Raw genomic sequence first — 19,691 nt, 5'->3', positions numbered from 1 at the left:
TTCCTCCCACTGACACCAATGATGGGGCACTATTCCTCCCACTGACACAAATGATGGGACACTATTCCTCCCACTGACACCAATGATGGGGCACTATTCCTCCCACTGACACCAGGCCAATTTCAACTTCCAATGATCACAGTCCGGCCCCCCTAAAGTCTGAAAGACATTAAGCTGGTTAATTGTGTAGAAGGTTTAGAGACCCGTGGCCTAGGTGGTGCGAATGAATCTCCTAACTGTTTGGGAATGGCAACATTTTCACCGGTAAAGGAGTAAAGGAGAAATTATATGGGTTGGACTGTTCTGATGGCGAGTAAAGTGCGGATTTCCTCAGAAAACAGCAATTACCTTATAGGACCTCACGGTGCCACAGACCTTGCTTGTGTCCTGACCACTGCAGCATGCTATGATGGGCACAAGAATAGATTAGGAGGGTCACATGTTAGGCCCCATTGGTCCAGCACATTGGGTCTCATATATAACAGTGTGGGTAATAACTGGAATATAAAGAATCGAAGTGCAGCAGAAACATAAAATCTTTTTCTGAAATTCTACCACCCCAGGATGTGATAATTTGATATCAAACATAATATTGATGTCATGTCTATTAATTTTAGGAGATATAAGGTGTCCAATCAGATTTCTGCTCCTGGTAATATTAGGGGTGCTTGGTATGTAAAGGTCTGTTCCTTTCTCATACATTGGGGTAGATGATTGTTATGACTGTAATGTTACCATGGCAGGATTTATGGAACAGATTTGGGTTGTATGAAGAGGGCAGCTTCAGGTCAGGTAGAGTGAGACTTAGCTGTGTAATCCAACGTGCGTTCAGGACGGTCAATCTGTGATAAAGGATTTATGATGCAGCAAATTTACCAAAGCCACCTAATGGGTCATAGATGGATGGGAATTCTGAATATTGGTCTGGGGGGGGCTGCAGCCAATGATCCGTGTATACTGACAGCAGAGGAGTCCCTCACTCGTGTGGATGGGAGAATCCCCCTTTTTTTTTTTTTTTTTCGATCTACTGGCTGACTGAAAAAAACAATCTATGGCCAGCCTAAGTCTGTAGCTAAAGAGTAACTCCACTCTTGTTGAGAAGAATACTGACACTATACTGGTAATACTGACACTATACTGGTAATACTGACACTATACTGGTAATACTGACACTATACTGGTTATACTGACACTATACTGGTAATACTGGCACTATACTGGTAATACTGACACTATACTGGTTATACTGACACTATACTGGTAATACTGACACTATACTGGTAATACTGGCACTATACTGGTAATACTGGCACTATACTGGTAATACTGACACTATACTGGTAATACTGGTACTATACTGGTAATACTGACACTATACTGGTAATACTGACACTATAATGGTAATACTGGCACTATACTGGTAATACTGACACTATACTGGCAATACTGACACTATACTGGTAATACTGGCACTATACTGGTAATACTGGCACTATACTGGTAATACTGACACTATACTGGTAATACTGGCACTATACTGGTAATACTGACACTATACTGGTAATACTGACACTATAATGGTAATACTGGCACTATACTGGTAATACTGGCACTATACTGGTAATACTGACACTATACTGGCAATACTGGCACTATACTGGTAATACTGACACTATACTGGTAATACTGACACTATACTGGCAATACTGGCACTATACTGGTAATACTGACACTATACTGGCAATGCTGGAACTATACTGGTAATACTGACACTATACTGGTAATACTGACACTATACTGGCAATACTGGCACTATACTGGTAATACTGACACTATACTGGTTATACTGGCACTATACTGGTAATACTGGCACTATACTGGTAATACTGACACTATACTGGTAATACTGGCACTATACTGGTAATACTGGCACTATACTGGTAATACTGACACTATAATGGTAATACTGGCACTATACTGGTAATACTGGCACTATACTGGTAATACTGACACTATACTGGCAATACTGGCACTATACTGGTAATACTGACACTATACTGGTAATACTGGCACTATACTGGTAATACTGGCACTATACTGGTAATACTGACACTATACTGGTAATACTGGCACTATACTGGTAATACTGACACTATACTGGTAATACTGGCACTATACTGGTAATACTGACACTATACTGGCAATACTGGAACTATACTGGTAATACTGGCACTATACTGGTAATACTGACACTATACTGGTAATACTGACACTATACTGGTAATACTAGCACTATACCGGTATTTTACTGGCACTAAACTCATGTTATACTGGTACTATACTGGCACTGTACTGGTATTATACTGGTATCATACAGGTACTATACTGTTATTATACTGGTACTTCACTGATACTATGCAGGTACTAAGCTGGCATTATACTGGTATTATACTGGTACTATGCTGGCATTATACTGGTATTATACTGGTACTATGCTGGCATTATACTGGTATTATACTGGTACTATGCTGGCATTATACTGGTATTATACTGGCATTATACTGGTATTATACTGGTACTATGCTGGCATTATACTGGTACTATGCTGGCATTATACTGGTATTATACTGGTACTATGCTGGCATTATACTGGTATTATACTGGTATTATACTGGTACTATACTGGCATTATACTGGTAATAAAGCCTAGGCAGGGGTGAAGCGGATACGGGGACTGCAGGGTATTTCTTCCCCGATCTCTAACATTTCCCAAGTTATTTTCTGGGGTAAATCTGCAGATTTCAGTAGAGATGATCTGTGGATGAATGGGGCGGGGTGAGGTGGGCGGGGCCAGGCTATCTCTGCAGGTTTTCATTGGTGTTTGTGATCTCCCTTCACTTCCTGTCTTGGTGACCCCACAGGAAGAAATCAGAATTCCCCCCATACAGGAACAAAGACACTGATAGAAATCTACTAATAGAAGAACGCTGATTGATCTTCCCCAGATATCTCCATAGAACGGATTCACATCACCGGGTGAAAGTTCGATGGAATAATGGCATTAAATGTCAGAGGATGAACAGATTCCCCATCACACCTCCTCCATATCCAGGGAAAGGGGGAGGGGCGGCCTGTCTATAGGGGACACAGATTGGGCGCCAAGAAAAAAATAATTTCCATTTTCAGCCCACTAGGGGCGGGGATTAGTGGTGGGTATGGGGGGGGGGGTGGATTAGTGGTGAGTATGGGGGGTGGGGGTTCCACCCAACGTGCGGGGGCCTTTGGGGGGTCATCAGGCGCATAGCAACACACCCCGACCTTCCCCACATTTGTAATGTCATGGCTGTGATTGGTCCAGGCTCCGGCCTGGGCCAATCACATATGAGGACATCCAGGGTGACGTCACGTGACGCGCGGGGGCGGTGCGTGCGCCAGTCACGTGATCACCTTCCTTCCCGCACTTTCCTGTCAGTGAGGAGAGCCGCGCCTGACAGGATCTGAAGAAGATGTCTTCTCTATCCCGTGAGTGAGGAGTCCGCTCCGCATAGAGTGCGGGAGTTCCCGCCGCCCCGGCCCGACTCAGCACACAGGGAAGGCCACCGTCCGGAGTCCGTGAGGAACCGTTACTGAGGGACCGTCCGTGAGGTAAGTTCATCACCTCAGGGGGGGCCCGGACATATCACTGTCAGCTGTGAAGAGGGCCCGGTACGCTGCTCTCTGTGATAAGATTGAAGAAAATGAAGTATAAAGAAGTAGAAGAAGTGTCAGAGCTGTGGTCCCCGGATGTCAGAGCTGTGGCCCCCGGATGTCAGAGCTGTGGCCCCCGGATGTCAGAGCTGTGGTCCCCGGATGTCAGAGCTGTGCTCCCCGGATGTGGTGCCGCTCCTCTCTATAGGCAGTGCTGAGCAGAGAATTGAAGTTTTCCCGCTCACAGCTCTCACATTTCTCCTCATTCCCCTCACTCATCTTATAGTGGACTTCACCCATTCTACTGACTTTACATCAATCTAATCCCCAGAAGATTTACCCCCCTTCCTGACCAGGCCCTATTTTACGATTCAGCACTGCGTGACTTTAACGGACAATTGCGCGGTCGTGCGACGCTGTACCCAAATGAAATTGATCTCCTTTTTTTCCCACAAACAGAGCTTTCTTTTGGTGGTATTTTTTTTTTTTTTTTTCGATCATGCGCTGTAAACAAAAAAAGAGTGAAAATTTAGCAAAAATAACAATATTTTTCAAATTTTTTTTATATGAAATTCCCCCCAAAAAATGTAAAAATCTAAATTTTTTAACATTTTATGCCAATTTGTTTTCTGCTACATATGTTTGGTAAAAAAAAAAAAAATCACAATAAGCGTATTTTGATTGGTTTGCGCAAAAGTTATTGCGTTTACTAACAAAAGGAAAGATTTTTGTCATTTGAAAGGGATTATGTTTAAAAAGCCATCGCTTTCTACCCTTTGGATATCTTTTGTATATTTGGAAGAAAGAATCTCGATGTTATACTATAGTTATCCTATTATGTTATTCAGGCTAGAGCAGTGCTGTTCAACATTTTTTATAGGGCTCCGATTTTATTTTTCCTTCAGCAATAAGAAAGCGAAGTTTGATCAGTTGTGAGGTACCTGAGGTGTTTGGGTTCTTTACTCAGGCAGGACAAAGAAGGAGGTTTAAGTGACTGCTGCCATCCCCAGGTGCACATACTTACATTCACAGCCCTGATACTCAGTCTGGCTACTGGGAGTAAAGAGAAGAGGATGTTCCCTAAAGGATTCATTTCTGTATCTTTAAAGAGGAAGTAAAGTCACTTAAAAAAAAAAAACGAGGAAAAAAAAGCCCTGTAAAGAGAAAGGCATAATGAGCTAGTATGCATCGCATACTAGCTCATTATGAAGTACTTACCTTAAAACGAAGCCCCCGCTGCGCCGCCCCCTCAGCAACAGGACGGCCGACCTGTCTGGCCACCCTGCTTCCTGGTTCGCGTCCCCCGGCCATCTGATTGGCCAGAGGCGCGATTACATCACTCCCACGCGTGCGTGCGGGAGCCGCCGTTCACGGCACTGGGCTCTGAAGGAAAGGCACGGGTGGCCATTTCTTCAGAGCGCATGTGCCGATGACGTCATCGGCAGTATGCACTCTAAATATCTCCTAAACCGTGCATGATTAGGAGATATTTCTAGCACCTATAGGTAAGCCTTATACACTCATTACGCGCTTCCTGATTGGCCGCAAGGCAAACCCCATGCCATTGGCTGAGGAGGAGGCGTTAGCGGGAGGACTCGTGGAGACGCGCCGCCGGGACACGGAAGAGAAGGTGCCGCCGCAGCTGCTCCAGGGCTCCAGGTATGTGCACTGGTCTCAGGGGGAGCACACTGCATTGAAGGGGGTTCGCACGCACGCTGGTCTCTGCATTGAAAGGGGACATGTATGCTGGTCACTGCATTCTAAGGGGGCCTGTATGCTGGTCACTGCAGTCTAAGGGGCCTGTACGCTTGTCACTGCATTCTAAGGGGGCCTGTACGCTTGTCACTGCATTCTAAGGGGGCCTGTACGCTTGTCACTGCATTCTAAGGGGGCCTGTACGCTTGTCACTGCATTCTAAGGGGGCCTGTACGCTTGTCACTGCATTCTAAGGGGGCCTGTACGCTTGTCACTGCATTCTAAGGGGGCCTGTACGCTTGTCACTGCATTCTAAGGGGGCCTGTACGCTTGTCACTGCATTCTAAGGGGGCCTGTACGCTTGTCACTGCATTCTAAGGGGGCCTGTACGCTTGTCACTGCATTCTAAGGGGGCCTGTACGCTTGTCACTGCATTCTAAGGGGGCCTGTACGCTTGTCACTGCATTCTAAGGGGGCCTGTACGCTTGTCACTGCATTCTAAGGGGGCCTGTACGCTTGTCACTGCATTCTAAGGGGGCCTGTACGCTTGTCACTGCATTCTAAGGGGCCATGTACGCTGGTCACTGCATTCTAAGGGGCCATGTACGCTGGTCACTGCATTCTAAGGGGGCATGTAGGCTTGTCACTGCATTCTAAGGGGGCATGTACGCTTGTCACTGCATTCTAAGGGGGCCTGTACGCTTGTCACTGCATTCTAAGGGGGCATGTACGCTTGTCACTGCATTCTAAGGGGGCATGTACGCCTGTCACTACATTCTAAGGGGGCCTGTACGCTTGTCACTGCATTCTAAGGGGGCATGTACGCTGGTCACTGCATTCTAAGGGGGCATGTACGCTTGTCACTCACTGCATTCTAAGGGGGCATGTACGCTTGTCACTCACTGCATTCTAAGGGGGCATGTACGCTGGTCACTCACTGCATTCTAAGGGGGCATGTACGCTGGTCACTCACTGCATTCTAAGGGGGCATGTACGCTGGTCACTGCATTGAAAGGGGGCATGTACGCTGGTCACTGCATTGAAAGGGGGCATGTACGCTGGTCACTGCATTGAAAGGGGGCATGTACGCTGGTCACTGCATTCTAAGGGGGCCTGTACGCTGGTCACTGCATTCTAAGGGGGCCTGTACGCTGGTCACTGCATTCTAAGGGGGCCTGTACGCTGGTCACTGCATTCTAAGGGGGCATGTACGCTGGTCACTGCATTCTAAGGGGGCATGTACGCTTGTCACTGCATTCTAAGGGGGCATGTACGCTTGTCACTGCATTGAAAGGGGGCACACTGGTCACTTTTGCGACTTCAAAGTCACACAATTTTTTCCAGCGTCTTTTGCCGCAAAGCAATGCCTATTACATTTTTATGTATGCGCCCCCCCCCCCCCCCCCCCTAAAAAAAAAAAAAAAAAAAAAAAAAATTTGATCTCTAACCGCCACTGATTGGGGGGGGGGGGTAGTTTTCAGCAAAATAGAGCATAGAGACATGGATGGATAAGGGATGGATGAATGGATGGAGACATGGATGGAAGGAAGCATAGGTGGATGGAGACATGGATGGATGGGTAGATGGAGATCAAGGTGGATGTAGACATGGGTGGATGGATGGATGGAGGAAGACATGGATGGATGCATGGAGACATGGATAGAAGGAGACATAGGTAGGTGGATGGATGTGACATGGATGGATGGAGACATAGGTGGATGGAGAAATAAGAGTGATGGATGAAGACATGGATGGATGCATGGAGACATGGATGGAAGGAGACATACTGTAGGTGGATGGAGACTTGGATGGATGAATGGTTGGAGACATGGATGGATGGAGACATGGGTGGATGGAAACATGGATGGATCGGTGGATGGATGGAGACGTGGATGGACGGAGACATGGGTGGATGGACGGAGACATGGGTGGATGGATAGAAACATGGATGGATGGAGACATGGAAGGATGGATCGGTGGATGGATGGAGACATGTGTGGATGGAGACGTGTGGGTGGAGACGTGGGGAGACGTGGGTGGAGACATGGATGGATGGATGGAGACATGTGTGAATGGAAACATGGATGGATCGGTGGATGGATGGAGACATGGAAGGATGGATGGATCGGTGGATGGACGGAGACATGGGTGGATGGATGGAAACATGGATGGATGGAGACATGGGTGGATGGATGGAGACATGGATTGATGGAGACATGTGTGGATGGAAACATGGATGGATGGAGACATGGGTCAGATTGCAGCCAATCACGTGGACGGCTGACGCTGGTATAGAAAGATTTATTTCTTATGAATTTCCTTTATTGTCCCATTCCAAGGAAACGGGTTCAAACGCTCCAACTGTCATTTTCCCAGCGCACTCTTGGATTGGATTGGTTGGGATCTTATAACACATTCTTTGGTGCCCTTTATAATCCCTTCTCAGACAACATTGAAATACACAACTGAAAACTAAATAAATTGTGCAACATGGAGAAATCTTCTACGAGGCATTACAGGCCTTTGTCTGAGGGAGGGGGCTGGGATGGGGCAACACAAAGCAGAAGATATGATTTCTGTCTGATCTGCTCCTCCTTCACCTCCAGGAGCAAATCCAGAGCTGGAGTTCAGCTGGCAATCCACGGGCGGAGTTTCCTTTGAAGAAAAATCAGATTTCGGAATGTTTGGTGAACGTCACTGGAGGAGGGAGGGCGGGCGCAGCCGCCGTCAGGAATCAGCGGGTTCTCACTGGTGATTCTAAATGCTGCCGGTACACACTGCAGATCAATGGCCGTTCACATCCAAGCAGTTCTGTGTGAATATCCCCTGACTGACACAGCGTGTGTCCGGGGTCGGAGTTCACAAACTCCCCGCAGCCAATCAATGACAGCGCAGAGCATTGCTGCGTCCAGACTTGTGAGTGCGGCCTGATGGGTAATGGGGTCAAATCTATCATCATTTTCAACGGTGACAATATAAATAAACCGTCCAATGAGCGGGATGGAAAATTTTTGTTGAATGAATGAAATTGTAACTTTTTTTTTTTTCAGGAAATTCCATTTGAATGTTAAAGTGCAACTTCCCTCTCAATCACCATCGACTCATGCTGCAATTATTAGTACATAGATAGGAGAATAGATCAGATTTACTTGTTTTAACTTTTTTTTTTTTTTTTTTACATTTCTTCAGTTACTTCCTGGTTTCCATGCCTAGGCAAATGATGTCATACATCCCAGGAGTCTTCAGGAGAGGAGGGCGGGTTCTCCAAACCTCCCAACTTTCATGGGAACGAGGGACACCTATTAGCAAAAGTATGCAGGCATAGGACACACCCCCTGCCACACCCCCTTAAAGGAAACAAAATGGATAAACCCACAAGTGTTTTTTTTTAACACTATTATTCCTTTATATTGGCATTTTATATACAACTATATAGATCAGACAGGCTGTCATTGACCCGCCCCTGAGGAGTATGACATCACATAACCTCTGTGTAGGTGGGGGCCTAATGATTACCTAACCAATGGGAGGTCTCTGTACTTATTTTACACCCACACCTACCAACTTTCTGAGCTGGGAACAAGGGACAACTATTAGCAAAAGTATGCAGGCATAGGACACACCCCCTGCCACACCCTCATAAAGGAGAATTATACAAAAACAAGTATGTTAAACCCTTAAGTGCTTTTTTTACCTCTATTAATCCTTTAGATTGGCTTTTGAAGCCATTTAGAAATTGGATAAAAGGTTTAGCGTTAGGAAACACTTTTTTTTTAAAGATAAAAAGTACATTTTATATACAACTCTATAGATCAGACCAACATGGGGGACCAATGAGGAGGAAAGAAGGACAGAGGGGCTTTGTTCCAATCAGAGACAGTTGGGAGATATGGGTTCTCAGCTCATATTCTGCCTGAGCTAAGAACAATGTGCATGAGAACAGCTGCTCTCCTGACTCTCTCCTTCCTCATTGGCTCAGAGACTGCAGTGGGAGCCATTGAAAAGCTAACCAGTGAACAGGGAGCAGGGCTGAGCCCTCCCCACCCCCGCCTCTTTGATACTTACCTGAGCCTGATCTTCATCCAGCAATGTGCATGAGATCCGCTGCTTTCCTGACTCTCTCCTTCCTCATTGGCTCAGAGACAGCAGTGGGATCTATTGACCAGCCAACCAGTGAGGAGGGAGCGGGGCTGAGCCCTCCCCCGCCCCTTTGATACTTACCTGAGCCTGATCTTGATCCAGCAATGTGCATGAGATCTGCTGCTTTCCTGACTCTCTCCTTCCTCATTGGCTCAGAAACAGCAGTGGGAGACATTGACTGACCAACCAGTGAGGAGGGAGTGGGGCTGAGCAGAGACACCCAGAGCAGGGCTCGGGAGTGAACACACACAAGTGCCCCCATAGCAGGCAGCTTGATAGGAATTCAGCTTTCATTGCACATCGGAGGAGGCCTCATACTTTTATTTCATAAGCTGGGGGGGGGGGGCACTCGACCCCCCGCCCCAGCATCCAGCAAACCCCGAAAAGATCACATTGGGGTGTGCCTACCCCTGAAATGTTCTCCTCCTGCACATCTGCTTCATTAAACTGCACATAATAAAAGGAGGGTCTTCATTTACAGCTATGATTATGCAACAGCCCCCCCTCCTCTCCCCCCGCCCTCCTCGCCAATCCCAGCGGATGTATAACAGGCTTTACTGCAGGGATTAGAGACGCGGCATATGGAGCTTTGCAAACTTAAAGTAAGCGCCTGGGGACCCCCCCCCTCCCCCGATGACAGGCAGCCTCCCCCCCCCCCTCCTCCGATGACAGGCAGCCTCCCCCCCTCCTCCGATGACAGGCAGACAGCGGTGACGCTCCTCCATATCGAAGCACAAAATCACATTCTATAATTCTCACACAGCTGTTTTTGTGGCTATTATAAAGAAATGCTGCGCATTCCATGACCAGGCGCTTGTACCGTCAATGGGAACAGAGCGCCCCCTCCTCTCCCCCCCAGACTAGGATTATAGACTTAATTGTGGTTTCTCAGACCTCCGAGAGTCTGGCCAAAAATTCATCCAATCTGCATCAGATCAGATTTTTGGCGGAGGGGGGCCTGGACAGCAGAAGAGGTGGGGTGTACGGGGGGAGGGGTACCCCTACAAATGAACTTCCCATCCTTGTTGGGAAATATTTCCACTGCAAACAACAACTGTTTGAAAAATGCTTTGAAGGTCCCATTCACATCAGATGCAGCGGGATGGGTTAAACAGTAGGGACAGGGCCGGCCCTACCATGGGACCCAGGCCGAACTTTGAGAGGGGCAGCAAATTCCAGCAGTTTTTATCATCAGTTTGCGGTGCGTTACATTTCCCCATCTCATACTGCCGCCCATAGTGCAAACTGATGTATGAGGAGGCGGAGCTTCTCCTCCGGGGACCGTCCCTCGCGTAATTATGGTGTGCGCAATGACGTCAGACATCAGCGCTCTCCATGTCACACAGGGCAGGCCGGATCTTCTAGGGTGGTGGGCGCAGCGGACACTGGACCGGTCCACCAAACACCCGCTGTCTGTCACTCCTGTGGGGGGTATGGAAGAAGATAACACTATATATAATATGTTCAAAATTTTATATTTAATAAAGTTATTACTGTTTTTTTGTTTGTTTGTGTTTTGTTTTTTTTGTCCCTATACCCCACAAAGCAGCCCCTTAACCCCCCCCCCACAAAGCAGCCTCATAACCCCCCCTGCCCCTAAGCAGCCCCTAAGCCCCCCAAAAACAGCCCCATAACCCCCCCCATAAAGTAGCCCCTTAACCTCCCCCCCACTAAGCAGCCCCATAACCCGCCCCCCACTAAGCAGCCCCTAAGCCCCCCAAAAACAGCCCCATAACCCCCCCACACAAAGCAGCCCCATAACCCCCCCCCACTAAGCAGCCCCTAAGCCCCCCAAAAACAGCCCATAACCCCCCCCACAAAGCAGCCCCATAACCCCCCCACCAAGCAGCCCCTAAGCTCCCCAAAACAGCCCCATAACCCCCCCCCCCCACAAAGTGGCTCCTTATTTCCCCCACAAAGCAGCCCCTTAACCCCCCCCCTACAAAGCAGCCCCATAATCCCCCCCATAAAGCCTCCGCATACCCCCCACAATGCAGCCCCTCAACCCCCCCATTACACAGCCCCTAAACCCCCCCCCCACAAAGCAGCCCCATAATCCTCCCCCCCACAACGCAGCCCCTTAATCCCCTCATAAAGCAGCCCCATAAACCCCCACTACACAGCTCCTAAACCCTCCCCACAAAGCAGCCCCATAACCCCCCCCCCACAAAGCAGCCCCATAAGCTCCCCACAAATTAGCTCCTTAACCCCCCACAAAGCAGCCCCATAACCCCACTAACTGCACCAACCAACCCCCCCCCCCACAATGCAGCCCCTAAAAAAATATGCATATAGACAAGGTGCTGTTGCATTAAATTACATTTTAGTTTGATTATCATACCATAAAATAATGGATGTGGGGGCCTTTTAGTGGGCGTGATTTTTTTTTTGGGGGGGGGGGGGCAGAATTTCATTCTTGGACCCAGGCAGCACAATGTCTTGGGCCAGCCCTGAGTAGGGATGAGCTCATGAGCCTGAGCCCGCCTGGACTGTCCCACCAGGAAACTGGCAATGCAGCCAATCGTAGGCGTGCATGGCATTCCCAGCCCCGCAGCAGCGGGTATATGAGTGGTGAATGCCGCAGCCACTTATTATTGGCTGTGCACAGCTTCCTGATTGGACGGCCTAGGTGGCTTCCGACTCGTGTCCCTGATAAAGTCCAAAAACCAATGTTAGCCAATGAGGACACCATTGCAGTGACAAAAAGTACAGCAAGCTGCATTTTATCTCTAATGCAAACATGACGCATGTAAACGCAATGCAAATCAATGGAACTCTGGGAACAAATTACAACTTTGTGATCCGTCTTCTCCCATGTCACCAAAATGCTAAAAAAAAGCCCAAAAAAGCACATCAAACAAAGTAAACGCATGTCAGACACATGTCAATGCAAATGTGGATATGTATGAAAAACGCACAGTTCCTGGTGTGAATGGGCCCCGGAGTATACAGGAAGTGTGAATGGGCCCCGGAGTATACAGGAAGTGTGAATGGGCCCCGGAGTATACAGGAAGTGTGAATGGGCCCCGGAGTATACAGGAACTATGAATGGGCCCCGGAGTATACAGTATTCAGGAACTGTGAATGGGCCCCGGAGTATACAGTATACAGGAACTGTGAATGGGCCCCGGAGTATACAGGAACTATGAATGGGCCCCGGAGTATACAGGAACTATGAATGGGCCCCGGAGTATACAGTATTCAGGAACTGTGAATGGGCCCCGGAGTATACAGTATACAGGAACTGTGAATGGGCCCCGGAGTATACAGGAACTATGAATGGGCCCCCGGAGTATACAGTATTCAGGAACTGTGAATGGGCCCCGGAGTATATAGGAACTATGAATGGGCCCCGGAGTATACAGTATACAGGAACTATGAATGGGCCCCGGAGTGTACAGTATACAGGAACTATGAATGGGCCCCGGAGTATACAGTATACAGGAACTATGAATGGGCCCTGGAGTATACAGTATACAGGAACTGTGAATGGGCCCCGGAGTATACAGGAACTGTGAATGGGCCCCGGAGTATACAGTATACAGGAACTGCGAATGGGCCCCGGAGTATACAGTTTACAGAAACTGCGAATGGGCCCCGGAGTATACAGTATACAGGAACTGTGAATGGGCCCGGAGTATACAGGAACTGTGAATGGGCCCCGGAGTATACAGGAACTATGAATGGGCCCCGGAGTATACAGTATTCAGGAACTGTGAATGGGCCCCGGAGTATACAGTATACAGGAACTGTGAATGGGCCCCGGAGTATACAGGAACTATGAATGGGCCCCCCGGAGTATACAGTATTCAGGAACTGTGAATGGGCCCCAGAGTATACAGGAACTATGAATGGGCCCCGGAGTATACAGTATACAGGAACTATGAATGGGCCCTGGAGTATACAGTATACAGGAACTATAATTGGGCCCCGGAGTATACAGTATTCAGGAACTGTGAATGGGCCCCGGAGTATACAGTATACAGGAACTGTGAATGGGCCCCGGAGTATACAGGAACTGCGAATGGGCCCCGGAGTATACAGTTTACAGAAACTGCGAATGGGCCCCGGAGTATACAGTAACTGTGAATGGGCCCCGGAGTATACAGTATACAGGAACTGTGAATGGGCCCCGGAGTGTGGAGTATACAGGAACTGTGAATGGGCCCCCGGAGTATACAGGAACTGTGAATGGGCCCCCGGAGTATACAGTATACAGGAACTGTGAATGGGCCCCGGAGTATACAGTATACAGGAACTGTGAATCGGCCCCGGAGTGTGGAGTATACAGGAACTGTGAATGGGCCCCCGGAGTATACAGGAACTGTGAATGGGCCCCCGGAGTATACAGGAACTCTCACTGTACAAGTGGAAGTCATTTATTTTTGTCATTCATGCCGTCGCTGCTGATGAAATCATTTGGGATTATTCTTTTTTTTATGTAATCTTCATTTATGAAATGTCCGGTGATAACTAAGGCTCCATTCACATAAGGGAGTCTCGGATCGCCGCGATTCTGCCCGCGATCTGAGACACCTGTATGTGAATGGTGCCTTCCTTATTGGCTGAACTGGATCTACTTGTGTCTTTTTTTTCACTAAGACTAACTATGTAACTACATTATGAATTTAAAAAATAATATAAATTGTTGATTATAAATGTTACAATTTTTTACCAATAAAGATAACAGACAAGCCAAGAAGGGATGCTTTTCATTTCATCTAAATCTATGAATAAAATAGAAAGATGCAAAGAATTGGAAGCTCCGCAAAATGCAGATAACTATTAATAATGGCCGGGCTCATAGTGAATAGAATGTTACATTGTTACCTGGATCTGATAATAGTATCATAATATTAGATAATAATATTATATAACTACTGTATAGTAATATATAAATCCTGTGTAATAATAATAATAATAATAATAATAATGAGACATCATGGTGTTTGTATGTCGCTGTCTTTCTATGGACTTTTTCTGGGTGTTCCAGCATTTACCGGCAATCCAAAACCTGCTGGTAGTTTAATGATCTTCCACCCATAACTGGACCTCATCTTTGTATGACTGCAGTGAGAGCGTTAAACTACACCTGTACTGTACTGTACCCCCCCCTGTACTGTACCCCCCTGTACTGTACTGTACCCCCCCTGTACTGTACTGTACTCCCCCCCTGTACTGTACCCCCCCTGTACTGTACTGTACCCCCCCCATCTTGGGAGAAGAGATTTATGTGAAAGGTTTATATTTAGTATTATGTTTGTTTTATTTTTAATAATGTTTTTATTATTATTTAATATTATTATTAGTATTATAATTAATGTTTATTATTATATTTACTTACATTTATGTTATGTTTATTATTATGTTTATGCGATCCGCTGAATTTACTGGCACTAAAAATAAAAACAATAAATTAATATAAATTACAATAAATGAATGTGGTGAACTGTAAAAGGGTGGGAAAGACAAATACAATGTTATATATTTATCTATATTTATTTTTGCCATGTGATTTGTAGAATGTAGCAGACATGAAGTATTATATACTTTTGTCCTCGCAGCCTGTGGGTGGTCCACAGTGATTGTGGCACCCCTGGAAGGGGCATCCTCTGTGCAATGCGGTAGTGGCTCCTCTGCAAAGTGTGTAAGTCTCCAGCAAGCTTGCCATCCCTTCCCATAGACTTCCCAGACCTTCACCAAGAGCTCACAGTCTACAGTTGAATGCATCCAACTACTCCCAGCTATTGCTGATACAGGTAGCTTGTAAAAAGTGAGTGTCACCCTTGGAGGGAGAAGGGAGCTGCCTTAGGTACATCCACACAGGACATGTCACTCACCTGAAGAATCGGGCCCTTGCTGGGTCTCCATCCAGACACTGAGCCAGGGGCTGCACCCTCCTTCAGCTGTGCAGGCAGAGTAGGGGCAGGGGGCAGCATTAGATACAACCTCCTCCTTGCAGCATCCAGCAGGCTGGGTGTTCTGCAGCACAGGCACACATCCCCAGCCTGAGAGCTGCCTGTGTGATAAGTGAGCCTTGCATTGCAAATGAGCAGACAGAGGGAGTGATAGGCTGGGAAGGGGAGGGATGAGGAGATGTGTCAAGAGACTTGTGGGCCTGTCTGTGTGGAGAGTCTGGAGAGGAGCCCAGGCTGTCGGCTTCATCTCAGATGCTGCAGAGCGTTGCACAATGTCATGGACCAGACTGCACGATGAGGATGCGCCTTGATTGGCGGCGTCTGCACATCAGGTCCATTGACACTTCGTTTTTCTTGTCTTGGAAGACAGAGACGCTCCATGAAGACATGTTTATTAAATCAGAATAGGCTTCATATACACGGGACGTTGGAAAACCTCTCCTGAACGCTGGAACTGACAGCTGGTAACCGACGGGTAAAAACATCCGCTTTGCCGCGTTTATGAGGGGTTTGCGATTAGAAGCGTTTTTACATTGTAAAATGGTCAGAAATTTATCCTCATTAAAAAAAAAACTATAACAGAAACGCTTATAAACACGAGTTAAATTGTTTAGACGCGTTTGCACGCTGTTACAAGCATTTGGGGTTTCAAATGCCACTATACTTCCGTCTGAACGCATTTTTTTGCTTTAAAAAAAATGCCACTAAATTCAACTAAATGACTATAAATGTTTGCGCAGCGCTTTACAATATGAGGGAAGAAAGTGCAGTTACAATACAATTCAATACAGGAGGAATTAGAGGTCACGGCTCGTTAGAGCTTACAATCTAGAAGATGCAAGACAATCGATTCGCAAAGCAGAAGAATTTGGCGATTGCAGATTTTGGCGATCAAGAAACAAACTTGATGGTGTGGGATACCCGTGGGCACTCTCCTATTCGGATGCCTCGTTGAGTCCTCCCATGTCCTGGCATACCCGTGTTGACAATGGTGTGGGACCAGGGGGAGTGCAGCAGGCAGGAGAGGAGGGAAACCAGCTGAGATGCAGGGGGATGGTTCCAGTATCTGTGCCCCCTGCTGTCTGGGCCCCCCTCCGCTGCAGTATTCTAGGTTCCCTCCTTTCCTCTCCCTTTGGCTGTGCTGCAGGGGGATCGGTTCCAGTAACTGTGTCCCCCCTGATGTCTGTGCCCCCCTCCACTGTAGCGCTGCTGGCTTCTCTCCTCTTCCTCCGGCTGCACTGCAGGGGGATCAATCCCAGCATCTGTGCCCCCTCTGCTGTCCTGTGTGCTCCCCTCTGCTGCAGTGCTGCTGGCTTCCCTCCTCTCCTCTTCCTCCGGCTGCACTGCAGGGGGATGGATCCCAGCATCTGTGCCCCCTCTGCTGTCCTGTGTACTCCCCTCCACTGCAGTGCTGCTGGCTTTCCTCCTCTCCTCTCCCGCCGGAGAAGCTGCTGAGGGCACACAGGGGGATTTTCAGGATAGAAAGTGGAGAAAGGGATCAGAGGTAATATGTCATTTTCCAACTCCTTCCTTTCCTTTTACACACAGAGCGTGGCTCAGCCCCACCCTCCTTGCTGGCTCCTGCTGCTGTCTCTGAGCCAATGAGGAGGGAGAGAGCCAAGAGATCTGCTGCTCTTGTAAAAATCACTGGATGGAGATGCGGGGGGGGGGGGGGGGCTGCATGCAGAAGGTGTTTTACCGTAATGCATATAATCCAGTAAGGTAAAGAATACTTTCAGCCTTCACAACCACTTTTTAAGTTTCCAAACAGAAAACATGAACTGAGATGAACTCTGAATCGCTATAAGTAACTTTTTGCTGACTGTGCCGGAGTCTGCGCTACAACGTGTTGCAACAACTGCGGATTTTTTTGCTGAGATCCACAAACATCACTTCTGCAGCAATGCAATTGTAGACTTTACAATATTTTTTGTGATCTCTCCGGTAGAATCCAGCATTGTCTCTTATTTTTAATGTATTTTATTTATTTTTCTGATTTCTAGTATACAGCGCCATGATAAAGTATTCACACCCCCCCCCCCCCCCCCCCGAAATGTTCCACATTTTGTCTTGTTACAACCGAAAATGTAAAAGTATTTTATTGGGATTTTATGTGATAGACCGACACAAAGTGGCCATAATTGTGAAGTGGAAGGAAAATGATAAATGATACAAATAAATCTGTGAAAAGTGTGGCTGCATTTGTATTCACCCCCTTTATTCCCCTTTCACACAGGGAGTCCGTTCAGATCCGCCTGTCAGTTTTTTTTTTGTTTTTTTTTGGCTGATCTGAATGGACACCCCATGCATCTCTATGGGGCATCGGATGTCAGAGGAGACATGTCCACTGACATCCAATCCGTCAAAACCGGACGGATGGAAACCCTATTTTCCATCCGTCTGGCGGATCGGATGAGAACAGACAGACGGTCCGTTCCCATCCGATTCCCCCATAGAGATGCTTGGGGACCTGACAGCTCTGTCTCGGCACACAGCGTGGAGACACAGCTGTCATCTGCCTGCTCAGCGGGGGATCGGCGGATCGATCCACTGCTGAGAAAAGCGGAGTCTGCCTGACGGACTCCGTGTGTGAAAAATCTCCCAAGCTTTGACCATCTCACGGAGCGCTGTCCAATCCATCATGGGAAAATGGAAAGAGTATGGGACAACTGCAACCCTACCAAGACATGGCCGTCCACCTAAACTGACTGGCCAGGCCCCTACCAAGACATGGCCGTCCACCTAAACTGACCGGCCAGGGCCCCTACCAAGACATGGCCGTCCACCTAAACTAACCGGCCGGGCCCCTACCAAGACATGGCCGTCCACCTAAACTAACCGGCCGGGCCCCTACCAAGACATGGCCGTCCACCTAAACTGACCGGCCAGGGCCCCTACCAAGACATGGCCGTCCACCTAAACTGACCGGCCGGGCCTCTACCAAGACATGGCCGTCCACCTAAACTGACCGGCCGGGCAAGGAGAGCATTCATCAGAGAAGCAGCCAAGAGGCCCATGGGAACTCTGGAGGAGCTGCAGAGATCCACAGCTCGGGTGGGAGAATCTGTCCACAGGACAACTATTAGTCGTGCGCTCCACAAATCTGCCCTTTATAGAAGAGTGAGAAGAAGAAAGCCATTGGTGGAAGAAAGACATAAGAAGTCCTGTTTGCAGTTTGGGAGAAGCCATGTGGGGGGAGGAGCTCTGCTCAGAGGAGACCAAAATTCAACTTTTTGGCCTAAATGCAAAACTCTATGTGTGGGGGAAAACTAACACTGCACATCCCCCTGAACACACCATCCCCACTGTGAAACATGGTGGTGGCAGCTTCATGGTGTGGGGAAGCTTTTCTTCAGCAGGGACAGAGAAGCTGGTCAGAGTTGATGGGAAGATGGATGGAGCCAAATACAGGACAATCTTAGAAGAAAAGACTTGAGACCGGGGTGGAGGTTCACCTTCCAGCAGGACAACGACCCGAAACATCCAGCCAGAGCTACAATGGAATGGTTTCATGTGTTAGAATGGCCAAGTCACAGTCCAGACCTAAATCACATTGAGAATCTGTGGCAAGACTTGAAAATTGCTGTTCTCAGACGCTCTCCATCCAATCTGACAGAGATGAGATATTCTGCAGAGAAGAATGGGCAGAAATGTCCTCTCTAGATGTGCAAAGCTGGTAGAGACATCCCCAGAAAGACTCCCAGCTGTAATTGGAGGGAAAGGCGGTTCTACAAAGTATTGACTCCGGGGGGTGAATACAAATGCAGCCACACTTTTCACAGATTTATTTGTATCATTTATCATTTTCCTTCCACTTCACAATTATGGCCACTTTGTGTCGTTCTATCACATAAAATCCCAATAAAATAAATTTACCTTTTCTGGGTGTAACATGAGAAAATGTTGGAAATTTCAGGGGGTGTGAATCACTGTATAAGGATGTACTTTAATTTTCCCCTACAGTGACTTCCAATAATCCTCTGAGCACCCCCCATACATGGAATCAGAGAGGGCATTGTAAACCAATCGGGCTCTATGGCCTTGCACCCACCCATTTCCTGTATGGGTGTCACAGGGATGGGAAGTGGCCAAATCTCTCCCCAGTGGGGTCACACACAGAAATAGAAACTTCAATGAAGAAAAAAAGCATCCTTCGAGGTGCTGAGACTCAATGGGAGTTCATAGAAAGTAATGAGAGAGATAAAACATTGGCTCAGGTCAGACATGGCCGCCCTCCGGTGGGTATCCAGC

At 47.6% G+C, this 19,691-nt stretch overlaps 1 protein-coding gene across 1 annotated transcript in view; it reads right to left on the bottom strand.

Annotated features, from left to right (window-relative positions):
* DBNDD1 (dysbindin domain containing 1) overlaps positions 1 to 15,561 on the bottom strand; it is a 38,677-nt gene extending 23,116 nt beyond the window's left edge. Inside the window, exon 1 of the mRNA XM_082269756.1 lies at positions 15,363 to 15,561. Coding sequence (XP_082125882.1) covers positions 15,363 to 15,393 — 31 coding nt within the window. The 5' untranslated portion in view covers positions 15,394 to 15,561. The remainder of the gene's footprint in view (positions 1 to 15,362) is intronic.
* Between the last annotated feature and the right edge of the window lie 4,130 nt (positions 15,562 to 19,691).

This window comes from Pelophylax lessonae (genome assembly GCF_965119305.1).
Source record: "Pelophylax lessonae genome assembly, chromosome: 10".
Lineage (NCBI taxonomy): Eukaryota > Metazoa > Chordata > Amphibia > Anura > Ranidae > Pelophylax > Pelophylax lessonae.
The sequence above is the reverse complement of the archived record's forward strand: the minus strand, read 5'-3'. Positions and strand labels throughout refer to the sequence as shown.